Source organism: Phalacrocorax aristotelis, chromosome 2 (genome assembly GCF_949628215.1).
Source record: "Phalacrocorax aristotelis chromosome 2, bGulAri2.1, whole genome shotgun sequence".
Classification (NCBI taxonomy): domain Eukaryota; kingdom Metazoa; phylum Chordata; class Aves; order Suliformes; family Phalacrocoracidae; genus Phalacrocorax; species Phalacrocorax aristotelis.
Window position 1 is genome coordinate 153,526,414 of NC_134277.1, and position 13,912 is coordinate 153,540,325.

General features: G+C 39.0%; 1 protein-coding gene across 8 annotated transcripts in view; it reads right to left on the minus strand.

Moving 5' to 3' along the window:
• ENPP2 (ectonucleotide pyrophosphatase/phosphodiesterase 2) overlaps positions 1–13,912 on the minus strand; it is a 54,227-nt gene that overhangs the window by 24,446 nt on the left and 15,869 nt on the right. For 7 of the 8 annotated variants that reach the window (XM_075085668.1, XM_075085667.1, XM_075085666.1 and 4 more), the window contains 3 exons: positions 8,770–8,825; positions 6,429–6,494; positions 5,642–5,714 (listed from right to left, as the gene is read on the minus strand). In XM_075085668.1, the coding sequence (XP_074941769.1) occupies positions 5,642–5,714; positions 6,429–6,494; positions 8,770–8,825 (195 nt within the window). Of the gene's footprint in view, positions 1–790; positions 949–2,727; positions 2,738–5,641; positions 5,715–6,428; positions 6,495–8,769; positions 8,826–13,912 lie in introns of all 8 variants that reach the window. The other variant, XM_075085674.1, reaches the window with a different exon arrangement.

Consider the following 13,912-nt stretch of genomic DNA (forward strand, 5'->3'; position numbering starts at 1 on the left):
GTTGTTTATTTGAAGAGTTTTTTAATTATTTAGTGACGTTTCTGAAACAAAAATAATACTGACGTGGTCTATAACCCCTCCCAGTGTCTTAGTGCCAGGTGGAGAAAGACAGTACACTAAGGAATACTATTTTCCTCCACTCGCACCTTTTCCTAGTAAAGTAATTTCTATTTGACCTTTTTCTTGTGAAAACAGACTGTACCACTTCAACTGCAAATACAGCACTCAGAAATCATGTAATCAAGAATCCTCTACTCTCCAAAGTCACAAACTAGCTTTAAAATATGCAATTTTTTTTACAACAACTTTTTAAAGTTCTTGCCCTTTTAGATTCTATGAGTCATATTTTCAGGACTTTTCCACAACCACGATGACTAGATGCAGAGTCTCAAATAATCACCAGGCTCCCAAGAGCTGGGGAGTTAAGGAGGCTACAAGATATTGCAGAATTTGTAATAGCTCAGAAAGGTTAGCAACACTGGTAGTATCTTCCCAGGGATTTATCTGACATTGCCTCCAGCTGATGGCTACATTTAAAAATATAAAGAGATTATAAAGATGACTTTCCCTAATGCAAGCAGAGTCTGAAACCAGAAAAACATAGCTCCCAGAAGACTTGGTCTGATTTGGCTGCTTTCCTGTGGGTCCTTCAGTACATTTACAGAAGTTTTGTCTGCAAAATCCCAACCTGAAGCATGGAGTGAACTCCCGAGTTGAAGAAAATAAAGCTAGAGTAGTGCCTAAAAAGTGGCACTTCCATCATAAAATTTTGGAACATATATAAACTTACTTTCTTCCGACGAGCTTCCGCAGAATATTGATCCACTCTATGTACTTTTCTTCTTTTCTTTGGAGCTGCAACTGGTCTTTCCTGTCTCCTCTTAGGAGGAAGCTTTCTCTTAGGTCTCTTGTGCGGAGTAAGAGGGGAGCCATAACTACTCTCCTGTACTGGCGGGGAGAGATGTCTGGACTCAGAAAAAAAAAGCATCTCTCGACTCATATCAGATAGTAAAGTACCTGTGCCAGCTAATTCTGAAGCATAAATACTGTGGCCTTTTCAAAAATATAGGCATTTGGACAATTTAGGATGTCCCTCTTTAAGGAGGAATCCACCAAATTATACTGAAAGCAGAACAGCAGTTACGAGAGCAGACAGAATAAAAGCAGAGGAAATTGCTGTTTCAGAAGATACGTGGGGCTTCTGGTTTTGAAAAGATATTATTATGTGGGGGGTTTTATTGATCAAAAATTGATCCATTAATATTATCAAAATCTAAGTAAACAACTTCAATTTACATAAAATTAATGACATACAGTTTAATGAGTGTCTGGGGTAGAGTGCTGGTGGAAAAGCAACATCGCGCTTGGATGATGGTTCACATATGAGTACTAGGGCCAGGCCAGTCCAAATGGCTTTCTACAAGGTTTCCTACACCCACTTTTTGGATGAATCAGTGACACTAGGTACCCTCATCAGCATCAGCAGCAGGCACCACCATTGTGTGCCAGGTCACGCACCCCACCAAAATCACCAGAACCCCACTAGCCACTATTTGGGGACTGCAGGTCTGCAGGACAGCGCTACAAAGGTGAGGCTCGATTAGCACGGAGCTTGTATCCCTCAAATCAGCTAGGCAGGGCATATTTATTAGTGGCAGCACATCAGAAAGCTGCACTGCTACCTGCCTTATTACCAGCTTTACGGGCAATTTGAGGATTTAATTCCTAGCACTGTCACTATGGCATCTATTTGGGTAATATTATTGTTCATAAATGCACATAAATGCATAAATGCACAAATACTACATGAGATAGGCTTAAAAAGGGGAAAAAATATTTTAAGACATGACTGGAAAAACTACTATGCCCCTAATCAACTTGATCATCACTTTAAACTGTACCTCTCTCACTGACTTTAACACAAGTTCCAGGCTCTTGGCACTGCTCAAGGTTGTGTGTGAAGTGCTGATAGACGATGCCTACCAGGAGATACTAACTATGATATGCTGTGTATAACAGAGCACACTGAGTGGGCTTGAGAAGAGTCGGATATTTATGATGATATTTAACACCTGTGTACTGAGGCAGCTTCTCACAGTTGTTCAGTTACAGAGCTATGTAAACAGGGAAGGGAAGGAAGGGGATGTTACCATCTGCCATGCTGTTTCATTGCTTCCAAGGCAAGCAGCTGGAAAGGAGATTCTAGTCCAGTCTCATTCGTCTCTCTCCAGAAAGGCATTTTAATAAAGCAGCACCAGAGTTTTCTGTTTTTAAAATGCTTCAAGCTTTGTGCAGTCCTGATGAGAGGAGCGGCAGGGAAAGGAAGGATTCTTGGTTTACTGTCTCTGAATTGGCTCAGACAGAGCTCCACAATGCAAGAAACACGCGAGCGCAGGAGACCCGGGTCTGAACACTGAAAATGGCCGTCTCAAGACAGATGTTAGAGGAGCAGCAGGAACGGCTTAGCAGTGCCAGATTTTGATGTGTTTTAGAGCTCTTATGGTAGCATATTTCTAGATATTTTTTTTAAAGATAGCTTGGAGGAAAAAAAAAAAGAAGCCAAGTTCTTATTAACCAGCCAAATCTTAGTCTTGCTTGAGAAGAGTCAGAACAGAGTTATGAAGGAGGGAAACTAATCCCTCCTAGCTTACAGAAGGGAACTGTAACATCACAGGTGTAAACTAGCCAGCCAAAGCTCTGCTTCTTGACCTGGATGGACCAACCTACCAGAGTTCAACTGCAGAAGCACAGAGGAAAAGAAAAAAATATGCAGAAGTAAATCAAGAGCAAGCACGTATTTGATAACTCCCATAACTACTCCTGGAAACATAATGGAACCTACTAAAATACTTCCTGAGAAGTTTATTCATGTCCCATTAAAAAAAAAAGCCAGAAAAAAAAACCCCCAAAACCTAGACAACTAACTCATTTACACTGAAATTCATGATGTTAAAGCACATGCAAAATTACAATAGTGGACATTGGCCATAACCTGTATTTCATTTGTTCCAACAACACCAGCAGTTCACCAATATAGTTTAAGTGCATCTAAATCCCTTTATTTCTAGCATTTAAGATACTCTGCACATAGGCTGTTGTGTACGTCCTGTGAAGCTCTGAAAATTATCAGTCATGGATGCCATTAGACCTCAAAGGTAATACATTTAGAGCACTAAGTGGCATAAGAAGGTCTAGTAAAAACCCACTTTACCCTAATGGACATTTGTAGGATTTGGAGGTTTTCAAGGTGTATACCTCAAGCTACAAAATGCAGCAAGAAAAACTCAGCATAAAATGTTCACTCTTCAAAAGAAGTAGTAAAAAGACCATCTTAAATATAACACAGAATTGTTAAGAGCTTGTTTTCAAACATTATTTTTTGGCTGATGGGCCTTTGCATGAAGAAAAATGAAGTGGTCAGAACTACTCCAACCGTCTAACTGCTGCCAGCTGTATACAAGAAAAGAATGATTTCAAAGGAAGGTCATGCTTTCTGTCTCAAGGAAGCAGCTGAAAGGGATCCCTATGAGGACTTTCTTTTCATCTGAGTTACGAAAATTTCGTAGTTCTTAAAACTTATATTGAAAACCGTGTCAAGAGGAACAATATAAAATACTTCCTAGCTTTTCTGTCCTGAAACCAGACCCCTAGCAAATCTCAGCATCTGTATACTTACACAGCTGTATTCATTTATTTAAATTTCAATTCACAAAGTTATGGCCACTGTTTGAACTACAAATCCATACATGCTCATCTGCTAACTCATCTGTTCTCAATTTGCTAAAAATCAATTTCATGCTCTTCTTGTGTTTAACTTAAATAGTACAAATCCATTTATTTGTAAAATTTTCATAAGCTATTAATTCACACTCATTAAGAGCCTAAGCAAGCTTTGCCTTGCAATTAGAGGTCAACCCTCCAATAACTGTCCAGAAGAACCCTGAAAAATAAGAGCCTTTGGGGGCTTTTTGCTTTTATAATGACTGTTCCTACAGTGATACAATCATGCTTCACTTTTTAGACACTTATAATTAACCTGAAAGTAGATTACCACATTGGATGCTAAATGGGTTTGTTAAAGACTAAAATTTAAAGAACAAATTCAATGTCATCATCTTCATATTCTCCTTTGAGTCCATGGAAGGAGCCCCACAACTCTGTTCAGAAGGAAGTGGTTGACTACAGATAAATAAAATCAGAGTTGTCAGTCATAAGCCACACATATTTGTAACACTTCAACAAAAGGAACTATAAAGCATCACTGAGTAATATATCCTTGAATCAGAGAGCTCCCGTTACCCATACCAGAAGTCAGACATCTCTCCTGTTCTGAGCCAAATGACAACATGGAGACATATCAATGCCTGTCAATTTAGCAAGAGTGTTGGCAGATTTTAACCACCGCTTATCCAGAAAAAGGACTACTTCTTCCTATCCAGTATGATGTTTCAGTGCTGGTTTGGAATAATTCCTCACACCTGCTTCTCCGGGACCGTGGCTCAGGCTGCTTTAACAGAGATGCTACCCACAACAAGTTCATAGCCATTGCAAACTTATTTAAATAGCCCAAATAATTCAAGCACATTTAAAAAAAGATTAGCGTTGCTTCTCTTTGCTCTCTCCTCCACTAGAGAACAGCTACGAGATGTATACCAAACAAGCAAGAAACTACTGCTGGGTACCCGGCTGCTCCAGATTTTTATCACGTTCCAAAGGGTAGGTATCTGATACACTCTTCAGTTTTCACAGATTTGCAAACATTTGTTTACCCTTTAAAAAGCAAATATAAGAACTCCTAAAGTCTTGTGATGGCAATCTGCAGCATACATTTGCACTGAAAGTAGGGGACCTTTGCCAGATGTTAGAGATGATCAGAGATGCCAGATCCCAGACACCTGAAGGAGGAGGATATTTGGGTGCAGAATTTGCTTTCCCTCCCCACAAATCCCATAGTCTTTAATTTCTTGTCACCTGGGCAGTGTTGGCAGGGAAGCAGTACTCATCAGTCCCAGCCAGCTACCCAAAGCTCAAACAAGGGGTTAACTACTGTAGTGTTTTGCACATAATTTTTCATTAAAATACCTTACAGTGCTTCAAAATTTTTTCCAAACTCAGCAGTCTGGTCCTGAGGGAACAGTACTGGCAAAGCTCTCCGAACCCCTGTAGGGCCTATATGAAACTGGAAATAGCAGCTTTTTACAGTTCATGACAGACTGAAATTACTACTTTGGCTACTGCAGGCTGTCAGCTTTAAAGAAAGCTTTTTCTCCTCTGCATTTTTCCTCAGTATTTTCTGCATTATATTTTTATTACTTTTAAGAAGGATAAATTGTTTGAGGAAAGCTAAATTATGCTGTTGCACCCAAATATACTGTCTTTGCCAAATAAATCTTTCCATTTGCATTATCATATCACACAAAGAAATAGCCTCCTGAAAGGCACAGGCAGTTCCTTCACTCTGAAATGGATCTCACCTGAAAAATCCTTAAGACAATAATTTTACTTTCTCTGGCAGCAGGGAAGCGTTTTGTAGAAACGGGTGAAAAAAAGTTCCTAAAAATGTTAGCCCTGAGCAGTGGCAATCATTCCAAAAACGTATTTGAGCCACGTGCTTTTTCTGCAGAAGGAAATCTATACTAACCTCTGAGTTGAAAGGACCATATCTGTGGCCGGCAGCATCTGGTTGTTCAGAGTAGAAAGCATAAACGTAAGGCCTGAAAGAAAGAAAGCTCTTGTTCAGGACATCTTTCCTTCAACAACAAAAAGACCCCACGCCTGTTAGGTCAAGTCAAATCAAGTCAACCTTCCAATGACAGTTGGCTTTATGGAAAAATAACTGTTTCTCAATCATGTTTCCGTGGTATGATTAAGCAATTAGTTGTTCTACAGTTTTATTAAATTCAAGAACACATGCAGGGAGGCACATGGGGTACCATCTGAGGACACACACTCAGAAATTTCTAAGTCTTGTAGGAGAGATCACAACAGCAGCTCCTCTGAGCTTTGCAGCCAGCAGCATGTGGGAACTTGTATACTAAAAAATACTCATAATTAAAATCTTAACGTTTTCTCAGTCCTCAGGGTCCAGTTCTACAACAGCCATTGCCTGTAAGGTTGTTAAACCATATTAGACTCAGTAGGATAAGAACAATCCAAGTTAATCCATGTAACTAAATGTTTCTTGAAAAGAAATAAATTCATACCGCACATTTATTGAGGAGAATCAAAATGCTGATTGTTAAAAGCTGAGATCAGAAAGCAAAACAAACAAAAAACCCCAAACACAACCCCCCAACAAATCCTTAAATCAGTGATAGCGTGTAACAGACAAAACAATTTTTAGAACTAAACTTCCCCTTGCTCTTCCAGATACTCTTAGGGAGAACACAATCTAGCAGTTATCCAACAGCAGATGACAAGTGAATTACCTTTCATTGTCTGGAAGTGTTAGCCACTGCAGTATTGTTAATATTCTGCGCTCATGGGGGATGACGCTGGACCACAGAATACAAAAACATATGTTGTTATCATAGAATACAAAAAGGATCAACACAGCCTTGCTATGAACTGATTCTAACATGATCAAAACAATCATAACTTCATTTCCTGTTAGTATGCCGTATCTTCTTTCCTGCTTGATACTGATTCTTATTTTGCAAACAGAATCACTTCTGATCTCCTGGATGTCCACATACTCCAAAGGAAAGATGATTATAAGTTTGTAACTGGAGTCAGAACTCAAGGCAGTAAATCTAACTGTTCTAAATAGGAGTGAATAAAGATCCATTCTGGTGGCTTTAACCCAAATGAACCTTTTTTATGGACAATAAAAGCATAAAAAGCAGCTGCCATTGGATAGCTGGCATGAGTAAAAACCATTAGATGGCTCACATCAGTATGGATTTAAACAACCATCCTGCTCTGGTAGTCTTGAAGGTACTGCAAAAGTTCCCATTGACTGAATTGTAACCAAACTGAGGGCTAGGTTGGTGTTAATCAAAACAGAGCCATCTGAAACACTAGGCCATCAGTATGGTGACTTGCTCGACTTCTCACTCTGCAGAACAGACTCATCCTGCTTCACTGTTTGTATCCTGAGACTTCTCACTTGGCTGTTGAGGCCAAGTTCATGCTATGAGAATGACTAACTTTATAAACAGCTGTTAAACTTCCAAATATCTCATCTTAGGAAAGCTCTGCAGGTCAGTGACCACACAGTTATTTTAATAAAATAGCATAGTCAGTCCAGATTCCATTAGACCAATAGCAGAATCCCAGGGCAGGAATCAAATACAACTGTCTTGGATTCACCATGCTGAATTGAATTCAGCACTCTTTGGAAACATCTGACAGAGAAATAGAGATGCCAACAGCCATTTTGAAATAAGTTCATTTTCAATGCCTTGGAGAGCAACAGTGGTCCTCCGTCTCCAAGTCCATAGAGAACTTTCAGTTGTAAAACAACCACAAAAATGAGAATTTATATTAAAATTTGCAAGCAAGGCAATATCATAAAGCAAAATAATAATCTTGGATATTGCCTAGTTTTGAAAATTTTATTAACATGAAAAATGTGAATATGAAAAAAGCCAGGTTATTTCAATTAGGTCATTTGTGAGTAAGATGTTTCTAACACTTGTTTTTTCCTAAAAGAGTTTACCTGAATTCTCCCCAAAAACCATCCTGTGTCCCAAATCAAATACTACAGTTTTAAGGCATATAAATTTCATTCATATATAAAGTGTCTGTCTCACTCCCTTACTGTTGCCATTCATATGACGTACCTTCGGTTAGCTCCCATAACATTTTATATTGCCAAGCATGCATTGGCCAGGGTGTTTATGGTGACCATGTTGTTGTAGGGCTTAGAAATCACATTAATCTTTGTTTTGTAGAGCACCAGACTGGAGGTCTGTCAAATAATCATCTTGCAAGCCTAAACCTATCATCAGCTTTGTATGTAGTACATTTTATTTTTGAGTTTTATATCTATATTTTTAATACATTTATTTACTGTTTTAAAAATATTATATATACTATTTAGTATTTAGAGTAGCAAAGAGCATGATTCCTAATGGAATCACAAAAAATAGGCAAACCCCCTTAGTACTTCAGTCTTGACAGTTTGCCCATTTTCTTTTCTCCTGCAATCCTGTGACTAAAATGAATTAGAGAGATTGATCCATATGAATTACTCAGAACTCAGAAACTATCAAAATTAATTCATTTTCAGTGAGGAAGATACATCTTAGCTGGGACAAGGGAAAATAATTTTGAACCATTAAACAAAAGAACAGCAAATATCCTCAAGGCTGTCTTTTAGGAAAGGGAAACTGGATATCTTACTCAAAGGTCAGACTGGATTGTAAAATGAGTCAGTCAGGCTTTTGAGTCAATTAGGCTGTTGATGTCAGATGACATAAGAGGACAATTAAAGAGTCTTCCACAAACACTCAGAGGACTAGGAAACGTTAGCAATACTAAGGAGGCAAAACAACACACCGTGAAATGAAAGAAAGTGATTTTTTACATAGCCATACATCTTTTCTTCAGAAAACTGCTGAAAATCAGTGTAGGAACTTAAAGCAGCAATCTGTAGAATTAGCTTTAGTTATCAGAAACATTACACAAATGAAACAAGGGCGGGGTTACAGGCATGGTATCCTAGCCACTGAACGCTTAGAGGAAGGAAAATGACTTAATAAACACTTTAATCAAATTAATTCTGAATTATTGGTTACAGATCTTCAGAAAACAGAGGGCACTTACACAGACCAGAAGAACGTGCCAGCTTTCACCCCTTGCTTGGCTGCAGTAATCCAAATCTAATGAGGAAAATATAAGAGGATTAGAAAGTGTTCAGATCTTTAATGACCCTCTGAAATCAAAAGAAAATGTTTTCAAGACACATTCTTCTACCCTGAGAAGTGAAAATTGCAGTCTTCCGCCTGTGTCCCTAACTCGAACACGTGGAGAGACAAACCTATATCAATTCTGTGGCAGCGGATCAGCTGCTGTGCTGTAGACTTTCTCCCCTAAATCTCTGTGCTGCTTTTAAGGCAAAGCATTAAGATTCATGGCCAGGAATTTCTCCAGTATTCCATTTAATTTTCAAAAAACAGGCATTAGTCACCTGAGACTCTTAGTGTTCAAATTTAGGAGGGTACTTGGCAAAGAACACGGCTTAACACTAATCAGTGCATAAATGTCCCTCTTTCCCTGTATTCTACCACAGTAGCCATCAACAGAAAACACATTAGGAAAGAGTACCCAAAAAAGGGTGAAGATGAGTGAGCAGGCGTATGAAGAAAACAGGGAGGGACACCTTCCTCCATAGACGTCTAAGAACTTTTTGAGCTCACCTGAAGCGATTGATGGAAATAACAGAAACAAACTCCATGAATTTTTCAAATCTTTTTCCAGTCCTTCAAATCCCATATATTTTTTCTGGCTATAAATCAGTTTGCAGCAGCAAGAGCCACAATGCAGTCACGCACTGCATGAGTGTATTTTTCTTTTTGCTTGTTTTAAACCTGCCAGTTTCACTGCAAATCATGCCTCTCCCAGGCTGACCCGAGTTCTACACTGCCAGTCAATGTAGGATAGACAAAAAAAGTTAGCTGATGCCTTCTCAGCCTTGTCCATTGAAAACAACTGAAATTAAGAAGGGAATAAGGATTATTGTTCCATTTCCTCTCTGTTGGTTAGTGTCATAGTCTTAAAGTTAATTAATCCTAGATGTCCCAGTACTGAGCAGGTAAATGCAATGCATTACATACACTGTATGGCTGGTCACACCTGTTCAGGTCATTTATAATTTGCTGCGTTAGGTGTTGCGAGGTCAGTACCATTTGTGAGCTTATGTAATTTATTTGCCATATATAAATATGTTGGTTTTAACTGTTAATATGTTAGAATTATATAGTCAGCTCTTTAACTACGTCAGATATGCACCCCTGGTTTGCATATGGGACAAGCCTTACTGTATTGCAAGCTATATAAAGGCCATATTTCTGAATTAATTTGCTTAAGCAGAGGGGAGGGGAATAACTATTAAAAAAAAATAATCAAAGATTAACCACTCTGTCTTCATACCATGTCACAGGAAGTAGAGAATATCTAACTTTTCCAAAGCAGAAACACCTGTTCTAATATGGACCCACAGATTCAACCCTAATACACTGGCAAATATCCCAAGAAATAATATACATGCTTGTAAGTTGAATTACTGTCATTTTTATATCCTCTGTATTGAATGGCTACAATTCTTATTTATTTATGGATAAAAACAGATAGGCTAAGCAATACTTTATGTGGCAGTGCCATATGGAACATGGAAGTCCCAGGTTCTCCCTTCTAACTGCTAGACACATTTGCACGCAGATACTACATACATAGTTATTCAAGATAGCTGTTTAGCTGTTGAACTGTCTTTGAAAACCTGCACAGAAAGCAGGGCATCTCCCTACTTTTAATCTTCCATGAATAAATAAGAGCCCATAACTTTGCAAAGGCTGCCCTGGATTAGTTGCACTATGAAAGGTTGGGCAGCAATACATCTCAGGTCTCAGGGCTGCTGGGAAGGACAGCTCTGAAGTCCAGCCCTTGGACCAAGCCGTGCAAACATGCTCCCACTTGTCAACCAGGGAAGGAGATTCCTGTCAGAAGCAGAGGAAGCGCATACACACTGCAGCAAAAGGTTGGTAATGCATGAATGAGAAACCCCTTCCACGCCCAGGCAAAGGTAGGAAGGGGGAAATCACAGCATTTCCCAGGTAAAGAAACATGTACAAGATTGGTGCAAATATGCAGAATTAATACCACAGTGGTGCCAAACGTTATACTGCACTATTTGCAATTTGTCATGCTAACGAGGTAAAATGTGGAGTAGCCACTTCCACACTCCTTACTCTTTAACAAGACACAAATGATCTCACAGCCTTGACAACTAAGCATTACCTTCTAGCCCAGAGAGAATATTTTGGTACAACAAACCTATTAAATAATTAGACAGTCTCAGAGAGCCCTGTTGCTTGTTCATGGCTCAAGCTAGATGAAAAGAAATACTTATTAAATGGCAATTATAGACATGCCCTCTTCTGCTTCCCCCACCAATCAACAAAGTGACTGCAAAATATGTGCAGGACAAAAAGGCAGATGACAGCTTTCTGCAGAGCCTGGGCTCCTCAAATGTAACTATCCTGCCAATGTTCAGGCTGACTAGGCAAGAAAATTAAAGTAAGTTCTTTCTGTAATCACTAGATAGTCAAACCCACCAAAATTTCAATAAACAGGACAGCAAAATGGTTTTATCCCAAAGATTGATATAGAATGTGAAAATTAGATAGAATTAGGAATATCCAGTTACGATGTGTAGTGGTGGTGCCTGATGTCTACAGACATACCTTGCAGACTATAAAGACAGCTTCACAACATGCTGTCACTTAACTAGGAACATCATGGCCCTTTTTAAGGATTATCTCAGGATCTCAAACCAGGCCCTTTTCAAGGGTTGTATTCTCTTTCAAAGGTTATTACTGAAAATCAAGCTTCGTACAAGGTGTGCTAAACAACCTTCAATACTTTTTTAATTAAGATATTTCTGAAGAGAGAGGCATCTTTGGAGTCAAACTCAGATCCAAGCTGGATTACCTTCTGAAGAAGCCTCTCCATCCCCATTAACCACAGACAGGCAGTTTTATACCTGTCGTCTTCTGAGCTTGGGGAGGCCAATGGATTATTTCTAAGGATCATGAAAGATCACTAGAAAAAAAATCAACATATAGTCTGTAGTGTAAGCTTAAGCTCACTACATCAAATCAAGACATGGAAAACTACTGCTTAACAGAAGCCAAAGGCAGTTGGGGCCTAATTTAGTGCCTAAGGTTACTTGGGATGAATACAGAGCCTCAGTGTCATGAAAAATAAGCAGTAAACTTAGTTCCCCCCTTGGGAGCATGAGCCCTGATGCTCACTGTTTCTGTGAGACGCTGTAGCAATAGGAGGAGTGGTTTTGCGGCTGTTTCCTGTCAAACACTTTTGTTTTGAAAACAAGGTAGTTTTAAGCTTATATAATAAATCAAGGTTGCATACTAAATCAGAAGACTGGATTTCAGGAAGTCCCACAACCAGCTAAAGCACCCCCAAACACTGCCAAGCTACCTTTTGCCCCCTTCTCCTTTTCCTAAATTAATTTCTCATAAGTCCTGGTGTAGAAACATTCAGCTACTCATCTGCCAAATCCCACTGATGTTGTGATAATCTGGTTGTTCCCCAGCAATAGGCTGAGTATTAGAACAAGTGATTAAAAAAAAAAGAAAGAAGGAAATAAAAGAAAAACACACCAAACCCCCCACATTTTAACAAAGGTATATACAATAGACCAGTTTACAGGAGTAAGAAAGCATTTCAGAAATTATCAATGTTAAAAGACATTCTCTTCTAGGCAGTTTTAAACATAATATGAGGCTGGGGGGTCCCAGACACTTTTCCTGCCTTCCTGGGCAGAAAAATATTAATTCCCAATATTGTGCAAACCAAGTACCACTCTGCAGTTGTTTGAGTACTCCAGTTAGAGACCCAAGACCTACAAAGAAGCAAGTGAATGTGTGATATGACAGATAAGATTTCTGTGATATGCAAACCAGATTTCCCTTCCTTCCCCCATTAATTCTACTGTCTTGTCTTTCAATACCCAGTTATTTTTGGCAACCTATGTCAATGTGATAGTTAGAGAAAATTATAAAAATGAGTGAAAAGGGGACTGTATCTAATATATGTGGAGATAATTTTTTCTCTTATCAAAATCTGCAATTCTCTTATCAAGACCTTTCTTAAAGGTCTTTTCCAATCTAAATGATTCTGTGAATTGTGCAATTCTTCCACATGCAGAGAGAATATCATTTATCTCATACTTCTGCAGATCTACCACTTCCTCACCCAACCAATATGGCCACTCTATCAGGTCTGCCAAACTTAGACGTTTCCCTGATATTAAGCATGTAGGGATTGAATTATAGCCCTTCCTCTATGCATTTTTTCCATACGTCCAAAGACATTTCTAGTTTATTACATTATTGGCATTATTTTTGTTTTTTAACACTTTTTCAGATCAGCTGGTTTCTTTAATTGTCCTTACTTGTGTATGCAGCACTCCCCCGTCCTCTGAGGATTTAAATCAGCGTATGGTCATCCACTGTTGTGTAACTTTCTTGAATTCTTCTCAGCTGACAGTTTTCATGACCCTTGTTAACAACCCAGAGTGACGACTTCTCTGGAGAAGCATAGGTGTTTCTAATGGACAGGTGTGGGAATTACAGATATTCCCCACTCAGCACAGCAGGTGATGAAGTATTTATAGACTTGTGGTTTACTTTAAAAATATTATTGTTTAAAAATAGAGACATTTGTGCAGTCCCCAAACTTTAGTTCCCCATTAGCTCCTACCTATTGTGTTTAAGGTAAGACGCACAATTAAATTTGCAATGCATAATTAAATTAGAGCTGCTTAACAAGCTGTCATACAGCAGTTGAGTCCCAATATTGTCTATGAGCTCAATACCTGACTGCAGCAGGCACAGTTTGTTAGCAGTAGCTGAGATGGATAAAGAGGCTACCCACTGCTGCCGTTTCACTGCTCCTAGTTTTGATCCTGCTTCTTTGTTCACATCTAGGGGGATAATAGCCAGGCACATCCCTCATCATCTCCTCTCCACACAACCCATGCTAAAAGCTAACCTGGGTCATAGCTGGCCGAGGGAGTGACTACACTCACTGTTACGTTGACAAATTTTACAAGAGCACAAATACATCATTCTGGCTCAGCTACAGCCAGACACATCTGCCTGCAGCTCTAAATTGTCTTGTCTTACATTTGTTGCAGACTAAAACCACATGCAGACAAATAACACAC